Here is an 18,373-nt window from a genome sequence, read left to right as displayed (position 1 = left end):
GCAGTTTAAGATCATTTTATTGAAGAGCAAGAGGTGGGAGAGGTAGGGGGCAACTACAGCTCCCCAGCAGCCCCACCAGGGGGAATGGACCCCTCCCTGCCTCCTGCCCAAGTGGCTCCCCCTGTATTATGGGGGGGACTTTGTGCAAACTCTGCCCCAAGGGGGTGGGGAGGGTGGAGGGTGAGTGTGAAATGGCAGCGGTTGGGGCTGGCAGCTGTGCTACTGGGCACTGGGGGGCTTGTAGGGCTCCAGGAGGAGGGCCGAGAAGGTGTTGACCTTGTCTGCCCCCCGCACCTCATGGGGTAACAGCGGCAGCTTCACGATGTGGAAGTCTTCATACAGGTCCTCCATCTGCAGCCAGGGCAGAGGGTAGAAGGCAGTGGTCAGGGGGCAGGAAGGCAGAGATAGAGTGTGGATCAATAGAAGCGGTAAAGCTAGAAAGCTTCCAGAGTCAGGGAGAGAATATAGGGCAGGAGCTTAAGGTGTCATAAGTGGGAGTTGCATCACTATGGTCAGAGATCACTGGGCTAGACCCCCTGCTCTCCAGGGTCACAGGGACCTAGGCCAGGCCAGCCACAGTCCTCTATGGCCAGAATAAGGGTGAAGGATCTGAAATGTGGGGGCAAAGGGCAGGAGGCTAGAGGGCAGAGGGCCAGACGGTAGAGCAAAAGATCAGAGAATAAAGGGGCAGAGGTGCCTCTGCTGAGCCAGTGCTGGGTGGGTGGGCACACCTGGTCCAGATACTTGGCCTGGATCTTGTGGCGGGCCTCACACATCTTGCAGGGCTTCTCGGGGTCGGGGAAGACGAGCTGGTTGACAATTATATTGTGTGTGTCAATCTTGCACTTGGCCAGCTCCTGGATCAGCCTCTCTGTCTCATACAGGGACAGGAACTCAGCAATGCATACGCAGATGAAAGTTGTCTGCTCCTACAGGGCACGAGAGAGGACAGTGATGGGCGGGGTCTGCCCCTGTCCTCAGCCCCCGGGCCTCTCACCGCCAGCCAGACCACCACTCACAGGGTCCTTGAACTGTTCGCTGACTGAGCGGATGACGGGCAGTGTCTCCTCCAGCTTGGAGGCCAGCTGGTCTGCGTTCATGTCCCCCAGGCCCAGCATGTTGCACATCTGCAGGGGGGATGTGGGAGGGCTCATAGCTTACCTGGGGCTCCTTAAACCTCCTGGGTTGGGGGTTCACTAAACACCCGAGGGATGACTCCTGATACCTCCCAGTGGTTAAAGGCTCAGGCCCATGAGCAGATTCCTGGGGTTGGTCAAATACTAGCTTTGCCATTTCTTTCTTTTTTTTTTTTGAAATGGAGTCTCACTCTGTTGCCCAGGCTGGAGTACAATGGTGTGATTTTGGCTCACTGCAACCGCCGCCTCCTGGGTTCAAGCGATTCTCCTGCCTCAGCCTCTTGAGTAGCTGGGATTACAGGCGCGTGCCACCATGCCCGGCTAATTTTTGTATTTTTAGTACTGGTGGGGTTTCACCATTTTGGCCAGGCTGGTCTTGAACTCCTGACCTCAGGCAATCCACCTGCCTCGGCCTTGCGAAGTCCTAGGATTACAGGCGTGAGCCACTGCGGCCGGCCTCAGCTTTGCCATTTCTAGGGAACCATAGCTAAGGGGCTTGACCCTCCTGGAGCCTCAGTTTCCCCATCTCTAAACTTTACCTCCCAGACCTGTTGTACCAGATGAGCTGAAGCATATAATGTGCTCAGAATAGTGTCTGGCACACAGTAAGTGCTCAGTGTTACCACCTGAGGCACAGGTCCCCACAGGGGACACACACACACACACACGTGCACATACACCATGGTGGGTGGTGCTGGTGGTGTGCAGCACTGTGGGGGCTTTAGGGTTGTCATCGTAATAATAACCCATGGGGGCTGGGCACAGTGGCTCATGCCTGTAATCCCAGCACTCTGGGAGGTCGAAGTGGGTGTACTGCTTGAGGCCAGGAGTTCAAGACCAGCCTGGGCAACATGGCAAAACCCTATCTCTACAAAAAGTACAAAAATTAGCTGGGCATGGTGGTACATGTCTGTAGTCCCAGCTACTTGGGAGGTAGAGGCACGAGAATCACTTGAACCCACGAGGTGGAGGTTGCAACGAGCCAAGATCGCACCACTGCACTCCAGCCTGGGTGACAGAGCGAGACTCCGTCTCAAATAATAATAATAATAACCCATGGGGCACTCTCATGATCTCCATTTGCAAGACAAGGAAGGTGAGGCCCAGAGAGGTGAAGTGATTTGCTTGAGGTCACACAGCAGTTGGGTCACATGGTGAGTGTAGAGGGTTTGAAGGCAGGTTGCCTGGTTCTGGAATGTGCTTTCTGGCTCTGTCTAGGGTATTTAGCGGGCAGGGGCAGGGACACTGAGTCCTGCCTGTGGGGGAGGAAAGACAGCTCCGTCCCATCCCCTCCAGGGAGAAGTCCAGAGTGAGAAGGGGTGGGAAGGAAAGGGAATTGTTAGTGCGCATTTGAGGGTCTGGGGGCCCGGGCCTACTCCCACTCCCGGCTGCCTGGATGGTGCAGGTGGGGGCCCCCGCCGCCTGCCTGTGAGATGAAAGGACTGATCTGGTTCTTGATCTGCATAAGCCGGCCCAGGCCCCGCTCCACGATGGTGGGGAAGTTGAGCAGCCTCAGTGTGTGGCCCGTGGGTGCCGTGTCAAATACCACCACCGAGAAGTTCATGCCCTTCACCAGCCTGAGGGGAGACAGGGGTCAGGCCCTCTGTGTCCGCTCTTCCCCTTCCCCACCCCAGGCAGCCCCCACCCCTGCTGGCTGGGCCTGACCTCATGACCTCGGCATAGCTCATGGCCTCATCGATGCCGGGAAATGCGCTCATGGCCTCCTGCATCATCTTCTTGCCCATGCTCAGCATGTTGTCCTCCTCGAAGAACTCGTCAGGCAGCTCCGCCACGCCCAGGCTGGGGTCAATCTCCTGGGGGCCAAAGGGACGAGACTGAGGTTGCTGCTACTGCTGGGGGAGCCTTCCCACCTGGGCACAGGGCCAGGGGGAGCCTTCCTACCCGGGCACAGGGCCAGAGGGAGCCTGTGGTGGGCTGTGACCACAGGCGTTTCATTAGGTCACGGCTGGGGGGACCCTGAGGTAGTACTTAGGGTTTTGTATGGTTGCATAAAGGGTCAAAAACAAGGGGAAAATTGCAAGCTGTGCCCAGGGCCCTCAAAGGGAAGCTGAAATCCACTGCAGGCCATTTACACTGCTACTCCCCACTTGCAACCTGCCACTTGCAACCCCAGATACTCCCATGACTGGGCCATGACCTCTTCCGGATCATCATCCCTCCACTGAGAGACTCCTTGACCACCCTAAGTAACAGCACAGATCCACCGACACCCCTGCCCTGCCTTCCTTTCTCCTTAAGGTTTAGCCCTTAGGAGCTGGGCAGGATAGCTCACGCCTGTAGTCCCAGGTACTCAGGAGAATGAGATGGGAGGATCGCTTGAGCCCAGGAGTTGGACACCAGCCTGGGCAATATAGCAAGACCTATCTGAAAAAAAAATTAGCCCTTCCTCACATCCCTCATGATTCCCTTGTTTATCATCTGTCTCCATAGCAGGAACGTCTGCCCCTCAAGGGCAGGGGTTTTACCATCTAGCTCACTGCTGTGTCCTCAGCGCTTAGCATGAACAGTGCCTGGCACAGAGGTCGTCAGCACATATGGGGAATCCAGCCAGGCGCGGTACCTCATGCCTGTAATTCCAGCCCTTTGGGAAGCGGAGGCGGGCAGATCACCTGAGGTCGGGAGCTCGAGGCCAGCCTGGCCAACATGGTGAAACCCCGTCTCTACTAAAAATACAAAAATTAGCCATGCATAGTGGCGGGTGCCTATAATCCCAGCTACTCGGGAGGTTGAGGCAGGGGAATCGCTTGAACCCGGGAGGCAGAGGTTACAGTGAGCCGAGATCACGCCATTACACTCCAGCCTGGGTGACAGACGGAGACTCTGTCTCAAAAAACAAACAACAAAACAAAACACAAACATGTATGTAGAATTATGAAGGGATGGCCATGGCTGGGGTCCCTGGCCAGTCTCAGACTCAATGCCTCCCTCTTTTTTTTTTTTTTTCCCCGAGATGGAGTTTTGATCTTGTTGCCTAGGCTGGAGTGCAGTGGCGCGATCTCAGCTCATCACAACCTCCACCTTCTGGGTTCAAGCAATTCTCCTGCCTCAGCCTCCCGAGTAGCTGAGACTATAGGCATGCCCCACCATGCCTGGCTAATTTTTTTTTTTTGAGATGGAGTCTTGGCCGGGCGTGGTGGCTCACGCCTGTAATCCCAGCACTTTGGGAGGCCGAGGCAGGCAGATCACCTGAGGTTAGGAGATCGAGACCATCCTGGCTAACACGGTGAAACCCCGTCTCTACTAAAAATACAAAAAATTAGCCGGGCAAGGTGGCGGGCGCCTGTAGTCCCAGCTACTTGAGAGGCTGAGGCAGGAGAATGGCATGAACCCCGGGGGGCGGAGCCTGCAGTGAGCTGAGATCACGCCACTGCACTCCAGCCTGGGCGACAGAGCGAGACTCCATCTCAAAAAAAAAAAAAAAAAAAAAAAAAAAGAGATGGAGTCTCGCTCTGTCACCCAGGCTGGAGTGCAGTGAGTAGCTAGGACTACAGACGCCCGCCACCACACCCGGCTAATTTTTTGTATTTTTAGTAGAGACGGGGTTTCACTGTGTTAGCTAGGATGGTCTCGATCTCCTGACCTCGTGATCCGCCCACCTCGGCCTCCCAAAGTGCTGGGATTACAGGCACGAGCCATCACGCCCGGCCATGCCTGGCTAATTTTTGTAATTTTTTTTTTTTTTTTGAGATGGAGTTTCGCTCTTGTTGTCTAGGCTGGACAATGGCGTGATCTTGGCTCACTGCAACCTCCGCCTCCAGGGTTCAAGTGATTCTTCTGCCTCAGCTTCCTGAGTAGCTGGGATTACAGGCATGCGCCACCACCCCAGCTAATTTTGTATTTTTAGTAGAGACGGGGCTTCTCTATGTTGGTCAGGCTGGTTTTCAACTCCCAACCTCAGGTGATCCACCCACCTCAGCCTCCCAAAATGCTGGGATTACAGGTATGAGCCACCATGCCCGGCCAATGCCTCCCTCTTTATCTTCCTCCTTTGTCACCTCTTCTTGGTAACTTCATGGGTCCCATGGGGAAATACCCAACTCGCTGGCCTTAGGGGTCATTCCCTGTTGGGGAGCTTGCCCACTCATCACTGCACCCTCTTCTTATGCTTCATATATTTTAAGCTTCTTTGGACTACTTCATCCCCTCACCTGGCCCCTGTAAACTGTCAGTGTTCCTCTTGGCTGGCACCCTTATCCAGCCCAGCCTCCACAGGTTCCCTCTGCAAACACTCCCTTTCCCCTTGCTGTTGGCAAAATCCCCCACTCTGGTTACTTCCAGCTTTTTTTTTTCTTTCTTTTAGAGATAGCGTCTTGGCCGGGCGCGGTAGCTCACACTTGTAATCCCAGTGTATTAGGAAGCCAAGCCAGGCAGATCATTTGAGGTCAGGAGATTGAAAACAGCCCGGCCAACATGTTGAAACCCCGTCTCTACTAAAAAAAAATACAGGCCAGGCGCGGTGGCTCACGCCTGTAATCCCAGCACTTTGGGAGGCCAAGGCGGGTGGATCACGAGGTCAGGAGATCGAGACCATCCTGCTTAACATGGTGAAACCCCGTCTCTACTAAAAATACTAAAAATTAGCCGGGCATGGTGGCATGCACCTGGAGTCCCAGCTACTCGGGAGGCTGAGGCAGGAGAATCACTTGAAATCGGGAGGAAGAGGTTGCAGTGAACCGAGATTGCGCCACTGCACTCCATCCTGGGCGACAGAATAAGACTCCGACTCAAAACAAACAAAAAAAAACCCCCCAAAACAAAAATTAGCCAGATGTGGTGGCGGGCGCCTGCAATCACAGCTACTTGGGAGGCTGAGGCAGGAGAATCGCTTAAACTCAGGAGGTGGAGGTTGCAGTGAGCTGAGATCACACCACTGCACTCCAGCCTGGGTGACAGAGTGAAACTCAGTCTCAAAAAAAAAAAAAAAAAAAAAGATACCATCTCATACATAGCTCATTGCAGCCTCAAACTCTTAGGCTCAAACGATCCTCCTGCCTCAACCTACCAACTTACTGGGACTATAGGCACACACCACCATGCCCAGCTAATTTTGTTTGTTTTTTGTAGAGAAAGGGTCTCCCTTTGTTGCCCAGGCTGGTCTTGAACTCCTGACCTCAAGTGATCCTCTTGTCTCAGTCTCTGCAAGCACTGAAATTATAGGTATGGCTTTCTAGCTCTTTAGTATCACTGCACTTGAGGGCCGAACACTCCTGAAGAGTATTCCCATCTTGCTCCTCACCCTTTTGGAGACGGAGTCTCGCTCTGTCATCCAGGTTGGAGTACAGTGGGGCAATCTTGACTCACTGTGACCTCCGCCTCCCAGGTTCAAGCAATTCTTTGCCTCAGCCTCCCGAGTATCTGGGATTACAAGCGCCCACCACCAGGCCCGGCTAATTTTTTTTTTTTGAGATGGAGTGTCGCTCTGTATCCCAGGCTGGAGTGCAGTGGCATGATCTCGGCTCACTGCAACCTCCGTCTCCCAGGTTCAAGCAATTCTCCTGCCTCAGCCTCCCGTGTAACTGGGACTACAGGTGCCAGCCACCACGCAAGGCTAATTTTTGTATTTTTAGTAGAGACGGGGTTTCACCATATTGGTCAGGCTGGTCTCGAACTCCCGACCTCAGGTGATCTGCCCGCCTCAGCCTCCCAAAGTGCTGGGATTACAGGCGTGAGCCACCGTGCCTGGCTTATTTTTGTATTTTTTTTTTTTTTGAGATGGAGTCTTGCTCTGTCACCCACGCTGGAGTGCAGTGGCGCGATCTAGGCTCACTGTAAGCTCCACCTCCCGCGTTCACGCCATTCTCCTGCCTCAGCCTCCCGAATAACTGGGATTAAAGGCACCCGCCATCACGCCCGGCTAACTTTTTGTATTTTTAGTAGAGATGGGGTTTCACCCTGTTAGCCAGGCTGGTCTCAATCTCCTGACTTTGTGATCCGCCCACCTCGGCCTCCCAAAGTGCTGGGATTACAGGCGTGAGCCACCATGCCCAGCTAATTTTTGTATTTTTAGTAGAGATGGCGTTCCACCATCTTGGCTAGGCTGGTCTTTAACTCCTGACCTTCTGATCCACCCGCCTCAGCCTCCCGAAGTGCTGGGATTACAGGCATGAGCCACCACGCCCGCCCTTGCTCCCCTCTTCTGAACACAAATCTCCAATGGGCACTTGATGATCCAGACAATTCTGGTTCCTCCTGCTACCTTAAGAAGTGTTTATGTGGTATTTTCTCCCTCCTCAAACTTCTATCCCATTCACTGCTGAGACCCTTGCCTGTTCCTTGGTAAGAAAGAGAAGCCATTGGCTGCCAACACCCTCATCTCTGCCCGGGAAGTGCCCCAATTCCTCCTGTTTCCCTCCCAGTCCCTGACCCTGGCAGCGCCCAAGTTCTGGGTCTGTATGCTGGATGGAGCTCATCCCACCTGAGGACTGTCCTCTGCCAGCATCCTCACTCTGCAGCATCTCTTTATTGTATTTTATTTTTATTTATTATTTTTTGTTGAGTCTCGCTCCGTTGTTCAGGCTGTAAAGCAGTGGCGCGATCTCGGCTCACTGCAAGGTCCACTTCCCGGGTTCACGCCATTCTCCTGCCTCAGCCTCCGGAGTAGCTGGGACTACAGGTGCCCGCCACCACACCTGGCTAATTTTTTTGTATTTTTAGTAGAGATGAGGTTTCACCGTGTTAGCCAAGATGGTCTCGGTCTCTTGACCTTATGATCTGCCCGCCTCAGCCTCCCAAAGTGCTGGGATTACAGATGTGAGCCACCGTGCCCGGCCTTTATTATTGTTTTGAGACAGAGTGTTGCTCTGTCGCCCAGGCTGGAGTGCAGTGGCGTGATCTCAGCTCACTGCAAGCTCCGCCTCCGGGGTTCACGCCACTTTCCTGCCTCAGCCTCCTGAGCAGCTGGGACTAAAGGCGCCTGCCACCACGCCCAGCTATTTTTTGTATTTTTAGTAGAGATGGGCTTTCACCGTGTTAGCCAGGAGGGTCTTGATCTCCTGACCTTGTGATCCACCCGCCTCGGTCTCCCAAAGTGCTGGGATGACAGGAGTGAGCCACTGCGCCCAGCCAATTTTTTTTTTTTTGAGACGTGAGAAAACCTCGTCTCTACTAAAAATACAAAAATTAGCCGGGCATGGTGGTAGGCACCTGTAATCCCAGCAACTCCAGAGGCTGAGGCAGGAGAATCTCTGCTTCCTGGGTTCTAGCAATTCTCCTACCTTAGCCTTCTGAGTAGCTGGTATTACAGGCACCTGCCACCATGCCCAGCTAATTGTTTTATATTTTTAGTAGTGACGGGGTTTCACCATGTTGGCCAGGCTGGTCTCAAACTCTTGACCTCAAGTGATCCGCCCACCTTGGCTTCTCAAAGTGCTAGGATTACAGGAATGAGCCACCATGCCCAGCCCTCACACAGCTTTAAATGCCACCCTTGGGACAGTGACTTCCAAATCAATGCCAACCTCCTCTGGGCTCCAGACTCACATAAACAAGCTATTGTCATGATGTTTACACTTGGATTTCCAGTGGGCAACTCAGATTCACTGTGGACAAAATGAAATTCTTTATTTGTTCATTCTAAACCTACTCCTTTCCTAGTTTTCCCCATCCCAGCTGCTCAGAGAGACAAGAAAGACATGTAATCAATTCATTTCTTTTTCTCACCCAAGTAATCTTACTGGTTTACTTCCAAAATACATCCCTGGTGCGATGTGGTGGCTCATGCCTGTAATCCCAGCACTGTGGGAGGCCGAGGCAGTCAGATCACTTGAGGTCAGGAGTTTGAGACCAGCCTGGCCAATATGGTGAAAACCTGTCTCCTAAAAAAAACAAAATTAACAGGCAGTGGTGGCGCAAGCCTGTAATGCCAGCTACTCGGGAGGCTGAGGCAGGAGCATTGCTTGAACCTGGGAGGCGGAGGTTGCAGTCAGCCTAGATCGGGTTACTGCACTCCAGCCTGGGAGACAGAGGAGTCTTGAGTGTCTAAAAAAAAAAAAAAAAACCTCAAGTCTGACTACTTCTCCCCCAACATTCTGCCTCCACCAGAGTCCAGGATGTTGTCATCTCTCAACTGGTTACATCCCCAATCTCCTTGTTAGTTTCCCTGCTTCTACCCTGACTGACAATTAAATCTCCACCTGGCCGTCAAAGGGTACTTTTCAAACATGAATTTGGCCACGACATTGCCCTGCTTAAAACAAACAGCTTCCCGTTAATAACCTGGAGTCAATGCCAAACTTCTTAGCGTGGCCCATAAGGTCCCACACCATGTGGCTCTGATTGGTCTCTCCAACTTCTCCTTCCCCTACCCTGGCTCACTAAGCTTCAAGCACTCTGGTGTGCTTCCTGCTCTGCAATTCCTCATTGGTTCCCTTGTGAGTATGTTGAGGAAGGAGTGAAACACGAGAGACACAGGATATAGAGTGGATAGGACACGGTGGCTGCTGGTGTGTGCGCACAAGAAAGGCTGGAAGAGGCTTTTCCCAGAAGTGGGGGCTAAGCCCTGTTCCACTCACCATAGCAAAGAGGTTGTCATAGCCTTTGACCTTGGTAGGCACCTTTGAGAACTTCTGGTCAAAAGCATCTGAGATGTTGTGTGCTGGGTCTGTGGAGATGATCAGAACACTCTCACGCCCCTTGGAGAGCTGGACTGCCAGGCTGCAGCTGAGTAATGGAAAAGTCAAAAGATAGGGGATGAGGGGATGGGCTCTGTTCCCTGGGTCTGCAAGGGGAGTGGTAGGTTCCCTGGAGCAGGTGACCCGGATCAGCAGGGGCCTTGAGAGGAGAGTATGGGTTACGGTGGGATTGAGCCTCAGTCCCTACAAAGGAACCCTCTCTGATTTATCTCCTGACCCCTCTATGTGGACTAGAGAGGTAAGGTTCAGCTGACTGAGTCTGTCTGGCCTAGTGCCTGCTTCTTCTTTGCTGGGCACAGTGGCATGGCCCAGTGGTCCAGCCAGCATAGCTTGACTCCGTGCCCCCTTCCTTAATAAGCTAAGGGGTCCCCTGCATTCCCTAGTAAGCACAGGATGGTTCAGTCTGCTTGTCCAGGATAATCTGTCCAACGGACACCTCCTGCCTGTAGCTGCCTGGGACAGTCTGATCACGTGCCCTCTCCCTCGCTTTCCACCCTCACTCTCGCCTTGGGCATAAAACACCAAGGTTCACCAAACTAGGATTGCTTGTTCTGGTGCCGCCCTCACCCACAACTCTGGATTCACTCAGGTACGGTCCAGCTGATGGGGATATCTAAGTGCTTCCCCGTCCCCCGGGCGCTGAGTTCACTGTGGTTCGGCACTTGAGCCCCAACACGGATGGTCCAACTCAAGAGAGTGCTAGGGCTGCATTGAGGTCTTTCTCATTTGCTCCAGGTAACTTCCAGAGAGTGAAACCCAAAGACCCCCGCCAGCCCCCATGCCCCGGTCGTGGTGGAAAAGCCGGTCCTTGGCCTCCCCTTCGCCCAGTGGTATATCCTACACGCCTCCTGGCCCCCGCCGCAGCCTCCTTACCTGCAGGTGGTCTTGCCCACACCACCCTTGCCCCCGACGAAGATCCACTTCAGGCTGCGCTGCTCGATGATGTTGCTAAGTGTAGGCTCCAGCGGCTCCACATCAGGCGCATCTTCGAACTCCTCTGCCTCAACCCCCCACCCGGCCACCCCTGCCGCCATTTTGGAACTGGCTCACGTGATCCAGCGGAGCGCACCATACGAAGAACCTACAGGGGAAATTCTCTATCACATTCCTAGCGAAGCTAGGAGCATGAGTTAATTTCCTCATTACTTGCCTTTTAGGAGAAATATAAATTATATTTTCACTATTCTTTGCTTCCAGGGTTCACTTTGTCAACCTCTGGTCTATAATTTTCCAAGGGTTCCCCCTACCTAATGAACACATCGGTACGGTCTAGGCTACTCCCTTTCACTGATTGGGCCCTAGGTCTTGCAGCTCTCTTTTCATTGGCTATGTCTTTTCTTACTTACACCAATCACTCTTATGTTCCGGTAGCGCCAACCTCTCCTTAGCAACCAGCCAAACACCCAGTCCATGCCCTTTCGGTGAAGTTAGATTCCCGGTCCTCCTTGGCCTGACTCCATAGGCTCAACTTTATGTCCATCATTTTCCCTCTATTCTTCACCGTAGGTCCCAACCTCACCTCAGGTCCGCCCCCTCTGTTATTCAATAGGCTGTGAGCCTCTTGGCTCTTGCCGCAAACCAATCATAGACGAATTGACTCGGTTGGCGATAGGTCCCCGGGCTGATAGTGGCTTAGAGTGGGCGAGTCCACAGAGTCTTGTCCTGTACGCCCTGATCTCCCATGCCTAGCAGACACCATTTCTGCAATTGCGCTCCGTTTCGTAGAAGGAATTCCTAAAAGCCTCCTTGTATTTCAAGAGAAGACTCCAGTATACCATATTTCATGTTTGAACTTCTGTCTTAGAGCAGGAACAGAAGCTGGGTTCCAGGCCCTTGATGGAGACCCCAGCCCATGACACTCAACTTTAGAGGGAGACTACAGACTAGAAATAACCCCGACTTCATCTGAATACTACAGCTCATAAAATAAGCTGATTCTCGGGCCGGGCGCGGTGGCTCACGCCTGTAATCCTACCACTTTGGGAGGCCGAGGCGGGTGGATCACCTGAGGTCAAGAGTTCGGGACCAGCCTGGCCAAGATGGTGAAACCCTGTCTCTACTAAAAATACAAAAATTAGCCGGGCGTGGTGGCACGCGCCTGTAATCCCAGCTACTCAGGAGGCTGAAGCAGGAGAATCGCTTGAACCCGGAGGGCAGAGGTTGCAGCGAGCCGAGATTGCGCCACTTCACTCCACTCCAGCCTGGGTGAAAGAGTGAAACTCCGTCTCTAAATAAATAAATAAAATAGGCTGGGCGCGTTGGCTCACGCCTGTAATCCCAGCACTTTGGGAGGCCGAGGCAGGCAGATCACGAGGTCAGGAATCGAGACCAGGTTGAGGCAGAAGAATCGCTTGAACTCGGGAGGCGGAGGTTGCAGTGAGCCGAGATCACGCCACTGCACTCCAGCCTGGGCGACAGAGAGAGACTCCGTCTCAAAAAATAAAATAAAACAAAATAAAATTAATAATAACAATAATAAAATAAAAAAGTAAGCTGATTCTCAGACGGGGACTTCAGCTCCACAGAGCCAGCTATGTCCCCAATAAATGTGAGCTTTATCCCAGAGATGGGTACCCAACCCAAAGATACCCCTATTTCTACTTGGGGGGCCCAGACTAGACATGCTCTCTATTCCCCAGTTAGGGATTCAAGTTCCCAGGTGTCAGCTGAGCACACAGCCCCAAATGAGGTCCTTCCACTCATAGAGATTATTCTTGGTGTCGTCAGACGGGGATTCTAGCCCTGGAAAGCGAATCTGTTCCTAGCCCCAAGTGAAACCAACTCCAGAGAGCAAGCTACAGCCCCAGTCTCAGACGACAGTCTCATTCTCCGGGAGCCCCTGTCTGGGGAACACCAGCCTGAGTACTGCTGAATTTTGAAAACCCGAGAGGCAGGGCTCGGTGGCTCACGCCCGTAATCCCAGCACTTTGGGAGGCTGAGGTAAGAGGACTGCTGGAGCCTAGGAGTTTGAGAACAGCCTGGGCAACATGACAAAACCCCGTCTCCACAAATATAAATAAATAAATAAATAAATAAATAAATAAAATTAGCCAGGCGTAGTGGCGCATGCCTGTGTTTCCAGCTACTCGGGAGGCTGTGGTGGGAGGATCGCCTCAGCCCTGAGAGGTCGAGGCTGAAGTGAGCCCTGATCATGCCTTTGCACTCCAGCCTTGGAGACGGAGTGTGACTCTGTCTCTAAAACAAGACAAAAAACCAAAAACCAAAAACCAAAACAGCAAGACTGGGCCCGATGGCTCACGCCTGTAATCCCAACACTTTGGGAGGGGAGGCCAAGGCAGGAGGATCGCTTGAGGCCAGGAGTTCGAGACCAGCCTGGGCAATATAGCCAGGCGCCCGTCTCTAATTTTTAAAAAACAAGGCCAGGCGCGGTGGCTCATGCCTGTAATCCCAGCAGTTTGGGAGGCCGAGGCGGGCGGATCACCTGAGGTCGGGAGATTACCAGCCTGACCAACATGGAGAAATCCCGTCTCTACTAAAAATACAAAATTAGCTGGGCGTGGTGGCGCATGTCTGTAATCCCAGCTACTCGGGAGGCTGAGGCAGGAGAATCGCTTGAACCTGGGAGGAGGAGGTTGTGGTGAGCCGAGATCGCGCCATTGCACTCCAGCCTGGGAAACAAGAGAGAAACTCCGTCTGAAAAAAAAAGAAAACAAAAAACCAAACAAAAAAACCCGCGAGACGGGGGCTCCTCCCCCTAGCCCCGCCCCTTCGGGTTGGTTCCCTCATTCGCCCCGCCCCCGCTGCGGGCGCTGGAGGGCCTGACCGCTCTTCCCGGCATGCATTGTTCGGGACGAGGCGAGTCGGGCGCCAAGCGCGGGGCCGGAGCGGCCTTCCCGGAGTCCTTTGCGCGGCACCTGGCGACAAAATGGCTGCCCGAGGGAGACGGGCGGAGCCTCAGGGCCGGGAGGCTCCGGGCCCCGCGGGCGGTGGCGGTGGCGGGAGCCGTTGGGCTGAGTCGGGATCGGGGACGTCGCCCGAGAGCGGGGACGAGGAGGTGTCGGGCGCGGGTTCGAGCCCGGTGTCGGGCGGCGTGAACTTGTTCGCCAACGACGGCAGCTTCCTGGAGCTGTTCAAGCGGAAGATGGAGGAGGAGCAGCGGCAGCGGCAGGAGGAGCCGCCCCCGGGTCCGCAGCGACCCGACCAGTCGGCCGCCGCCGCTGGCCCCGGGGATCCGAAGAGGAAGGGCGGTCCGGGCTCCACACTTAGCTTCGTAAGGAGCCGTGGGGGTGGGGGCGGGCGCCACGGCCTGTCCTGGCAGCGGGAGTCGGGGCCCGTGAAGGGGGATCGGGACCGAGGTCCACTTTCCGTTCTGAATGAGGGGCCCGTCCGGGTCACCCGCTGAGGGTGTGGAACTTGGATTCCCGACAACTGGGGTCTAGGGGCGGGCGTGGGGACTCCAGGAGCTTGCCCGTGGGAACTGGGAGCTGAGGAATTGCCTAGGAATCAGCACTGTGGAGAATGAGGAAACGTGGATATCAGGATTCCTGTTTGAGTGGTACCCGGACCTTGGGTCATGGGACCACCACTAATTGTGAGGAAAGGGAGTAAATTTAAGTCTGGACTCTGAGCTATATGCGTTAGACTCAGACCACGTACTTTGTAAGGACAATTACTTATCTAGGACAATTGCTTGACTTCCTTGTATCTTATTCGACCAACCTCCATTTATTGAGCAATTTACCTCGTGCTAGGCATTGTGCTAGGTGCTGGTATGCAGTGGTGAGCTTACAGACAAGATCGCTGCTTTCCTGGAGCCTCTGGGTTTGCCTACCCTCATTTTCCCTAGTTGCAAAAATAGACATCATAGCATCTCTTGATGTGGTGAGGGTTTTATGAGGTGATCCTGGAAAAGTGGTTAGCACAGAGCCTGTCTTCCAGGAAGGGCTAAACTGGTGGTTTTCAATTGGGGCAGTTCCCTCCACCCCCACATTTGGCAAAGTCTGGAGACATTTTTGGTTGTCAGAACTGCGGGAGGGGGTGCTAGTGACATCTATGGGTAGAGGCCAGGGATGCTGCTCAACTTCCTACCATGCGTGGGGCAGCGCCCTCCCACCCCCAAACAAAGAATAATCCAGCTCAAAATGTTATTAGTGCCAGGTTGAGAAACTCTGGATTAAGTAAATAGGGCATATATTGATTTTTGGCTCTGAGCTTGCCATGTCTGTGGTGTTAAGATCAAGTCCCAGTAGTGTGGAGGAAAAAGTGTTGAGAATAACATGACTGGGGGCTCTAGTTCTGGATCCAGCATGTGATTTTGGGCAAATGATCTAACCTTTGCAAGCCTCAGTTTCTTCATTTGTTAAAAATGGGCGTGGATTGGGTGCAGTGGCTCACACCTGTAATTCCAACATTTTGGGAGGTCGAGGTGGGTGGATCGCTTAAGCCCAGGAGTTGGAGACCAGCCTGGACAATATGGCAAAAACGCATCTCTACAAAAAAAAATTAAAAAATTAGCTGGGCATGGTGCCACACATGCCTGGAGCTCCAGCTACCCAGGAGGCTGAGACAGGAGGATCGCTTGAGCCCAGGAGATTAAGGCTGCAGTGAGCCGTGATTGCACCACTGCACTCTAGCCTGGATGACAGAACAAGAGAGTATCTTAAAAAAAAAAATCGGTGTGAAATAATCCCAGCAGGCCAGGCTCTGTGGCTCATCCCTGTAATCCCAGCACTTTGGGAGGCCGAGGCAGGCAGATCACCTGAGGTCAGGGGTTCAAGACCAGCCTGGCCAACGTGGTGAAACCCTGACTCTACTAAAAATACAAAAATTAGCCAGGCATGGTGGTGCATACCTGTAATCCCAGCTACTCGGGAGGCTGAGGCAGGAGAATCACTTGAACCTGGGAGGTGGAGGTTGCAGTGAGCTGAGATCGTGCCACTGCACTCCAGCCTGGACAGTAAGACTCTGTCTCCAAAAAAAAAAAAAAAATGGAAATAGTCCCAGCAGCACAGGTTACTGAATGCCTGGTTGTCTGTGAAGACTGTTGGAGCCCCTGGAGCGCAGGAAGCCCTCAATCAATGGGAGAAGGTGGGATACAGGATGAAAGGCTAGAGGAAGACTCTTTGAGGCAAGGGTAAGGAAGGAAAAGCGTCAGGACCAGGATTGGTGTGATACCTGCGAGTGGAGTCCCTTCATGAATGGGAGTAGCAGTCGTCGTTGCATCTTTTTCATTTGTTCATTGAGGGGCCATTTTGGCTGCACCCTCAAAGAGGCCATGCCAGGCTAGGCACCGGGAAGGCAATGTTGCTTGATGTCTAAGGATGCTGTCCAGAGGCTTCGACCCACCTGACCCTGAATCAGCTCCATTGTTTGTTGTTAGCATGACCTCTCCTTGTGAAAGACTTTCCTCATCTATGAAAAAGGGGTGGTTCTTTTTTTCTTTTCTTTTTTTTTTGGGGGGGGGGACAGAGTCTACTTCTTGTTGCCCAGGCTGGAGTGCAATGGTGCAACCTCGGCTCACTGCAACCTCCTCCTCCCAGGTTCAAGCAATTCTTCTGCCTCAGCCTCCTGAGTAGCTGGGATTACAGGCGCCTACCACCACTCCCGGCTAATTTTTTGTATTTTTAGTAGAGATGGGGTTTCACCATGTTGGCCAGGCTGGTCTCAAACTCCTGACTTCAGGTGATCTACCCGATTCTACCTCCCAGAGTGCTGGGATTACAGGCCTGAGCCACCGCGCCTGGTCAAAAAGGGGGTGGTTCTAACTTTCATCTTAGGGTAGCTGTGAAAATGAAAGGAGATGATAACATCCACAGCACTTGGCACAGGGCTTGGCATACAGTACGTGCTCAATAAAGGGAGCTGTTGCCACCTCTTGTGGTCCCTGCTAGGGAGGATGAGGCCTTGGCGTGGAAAGTGAGAACAGAGCTGGTCCCTACTGAGGTGGGCACTCTTCTTGCTCCCTGGGAGGGCACCGCGGGCCCAGGGCAGGCGCTGAGTCGCGTGTGCTCCTCTCTGATTGCTGCGCAGGTCGGCCGGCTGGCGGAGCTGGGCGCGGCGTCAGGACGGGCCACCAGGCCGGGCTAGGAAGGTGTAGTGGGCCTCAGCGCCGCCAAGGGCGGTCCCGGCTCCTGTAACCGTTGCAGTCTTCTGTCCCTTCACCCAGGTGGGCAAACGCAGAGGCGGGAACAAACTAGCCCTCAAGACGGGAATAGTAGCCAAGAAGCAGAAGACGGAGGATGAGGTGAGCCAGCTTGGTGCAGGGGGTCCACCCACATTGCCTTTCCCTTCCAGCTTTTGCGCCCAGCCTTCTCCCTCCCTGTCTGGTATCCAGGCCTTTGATGAGTGTGCCTGGCAGGGTAGGAGGGCTGTCAATGGGTCCCCAGAGAACTTGACTTTATAATCTTTAGCTCAAACCCAGAGTCTTCCGGGAAGACTCTGGGAATGGGTCACCTGTCTCAGGGCAGTCCTGACCCTGGTTCCTGGCACCCCCGTCCTAACCCGTATCCCCTTTCCACAGGTATTAACAAGTAAAGGTGACGCGTGGGCCAAGTACATGGCAGAAGTGAAAAAGTACAAAGCTCACCAGTGCGGTGACGATGATAAAACTCGGCCCCTGGTGAAATGACGCCCCTCCCCCGCCTGCCCATGGCCTGGGACTCTCTGCGATGTACATAACTATTTAATGCAGCGGCAGCGGCGACAGCCTTCCCTGAGAGGACTTAAAAGCAGAAGGAAACCGAGATGCTTCCCGCAGCCGTGGACGATTCTCCAGGACTCTTTTTTTACCTTGAGCACTTGCCTCGTGAGACTTCATAGAACAGTGGTTTACTGTCCCCCCCTTCTCACCTCCTCATTCTCTCTGGCTCTTTCTGTCTTCCTCTTCTCACCCTCCTCCCTCCCCTTAGCCATCACTTCTGGGAAGTAAAGAACTTGACTTAGTGCCGGAGCTGTGTGCTTGGTTTGTCTTCTTTGCGCTGTCGGACCTAAGCCTTCCCCCGGTTGCTGGCATTGTACCTGTCAAAGCCTGGGCCTGACCCAGTAAGGAGCAGGATATGGAAGGGGTAGGAAGGACAGGGGCACATCCCCTCCTGTAGGCCTGGACTTTCCCCAAGACCTATCTCCCCTCACTGCTGCATCTCTACCGTGCCACCTTAGGCTCACTTTCTCTTCACAGTTCCATTTTGGCTTGGCCAAAGCTGTTGCATTGTGCATTCAGCAGACACTTAGGAGCATCTATTATGTGCCAGGGCTCTGCAAGGCTCTGGGACCACAGCTGGGAGCACGCAGACCACACCCTCCCTGCCCTTACAGAAGGAGACAGACACAAACAAAAAGGGGAAGCCCTTTTGCAGCTAGGGAGGAGGGGGGTATGTCTTTTAGGTGACATTTGATTAGAGTCCTGAGGGAGGTGAGGCAGAGTCCCAGGCAGAGGGAACAGCCAGGTTGGAGAGAGCTTGGGCCTGATGGGGGCCTCCTAAGTGAGGAGGATGGATGAATGGATTATGGGGGGGAGAATTCAGGAATTTTTTTTTTTTTTTGGGGAGATGGTCTCGCTCTGTTGCCCAGGCTAGAGTGCACTGCTACGATCGCAGCTCACTGCCTCACTGCAGCCTCCACTTCCTG

The 18,373-nt window shown here is 53.6% G+C and overlaps 2 protein-coding genes across 2 annotated transcripts; one reads left to right on the top strand and one right to left on the bottom strand.

The window, feature by feature from the left end:
* On the bottom strand, positions 1-12,194 carry GET3 (guided entry of tail-anchored proteins factor 3, ATPase). The gene is made up of 8 exons (XM_016935181.3): positions 11,134-12,194; positions 10,661-10,868; positions 9,668-9,815; positions 2,802-2,950; positions 2,563-2,713; positions 1,020-1,127; positions 732-929; positions 1-351 (listed from the first exon to the last, which is right to left on the bottom strand). Exons 2-8 carry the CDS (start codon positions 10,819-10,821, stop codon positions 220-222), a joined length of 1,047 nt encoding a protein of 348 aa, XP_016790670.1. The 5' UTR covers positions 10,822-10,868; positions 11,134-12,194; the 3' UTR covers positions 1-219.
* A 1,386-nt stretch (positions 12,195-13,580) lies between these two features.
* Positions 13,581-17,696, top strand: TRIR (telomerase RNA component interacting RNase). The gene is made up of 3 exons (XM_512412.6): positions 13,581-14,018; positions 16,914-16,991; positions 17,268-17,696. The coding sequence occupies exons 1-3, from the start codon at positions 13,674-13,676 to the stop codon at positions 17,373-17,375; spliced, it is 531 nt and encodes a 176-aa protein (XP_512412.1). The 5' UTR covers positions 13,581-13,673; the 3' UTR covers positions 17,376-17,696.
* The last annotated feature ends 677 nt before the right edge of the window (positions 17,697-18,373 follow it).

Source organism: Pan troglodytes, chromosome 20 (genome assembly GCF_028858775.2).
Source record: "Pan troglodytes isolate AG18354 chromosome 20, NHGRI_mPanTro3-v2.0_pri, whole genome shotgun sequence".
NCBI lineage: Eukaryota > Metazoa > Chordata > Mammalia > Primates > Hominidae > Pan > Pan troglodytes.
The sequence above is the reverse complement of the archived record's forward strand: the minus strand, read 5'-3'. Positions and strand labels throughout refer to the sequence as shown.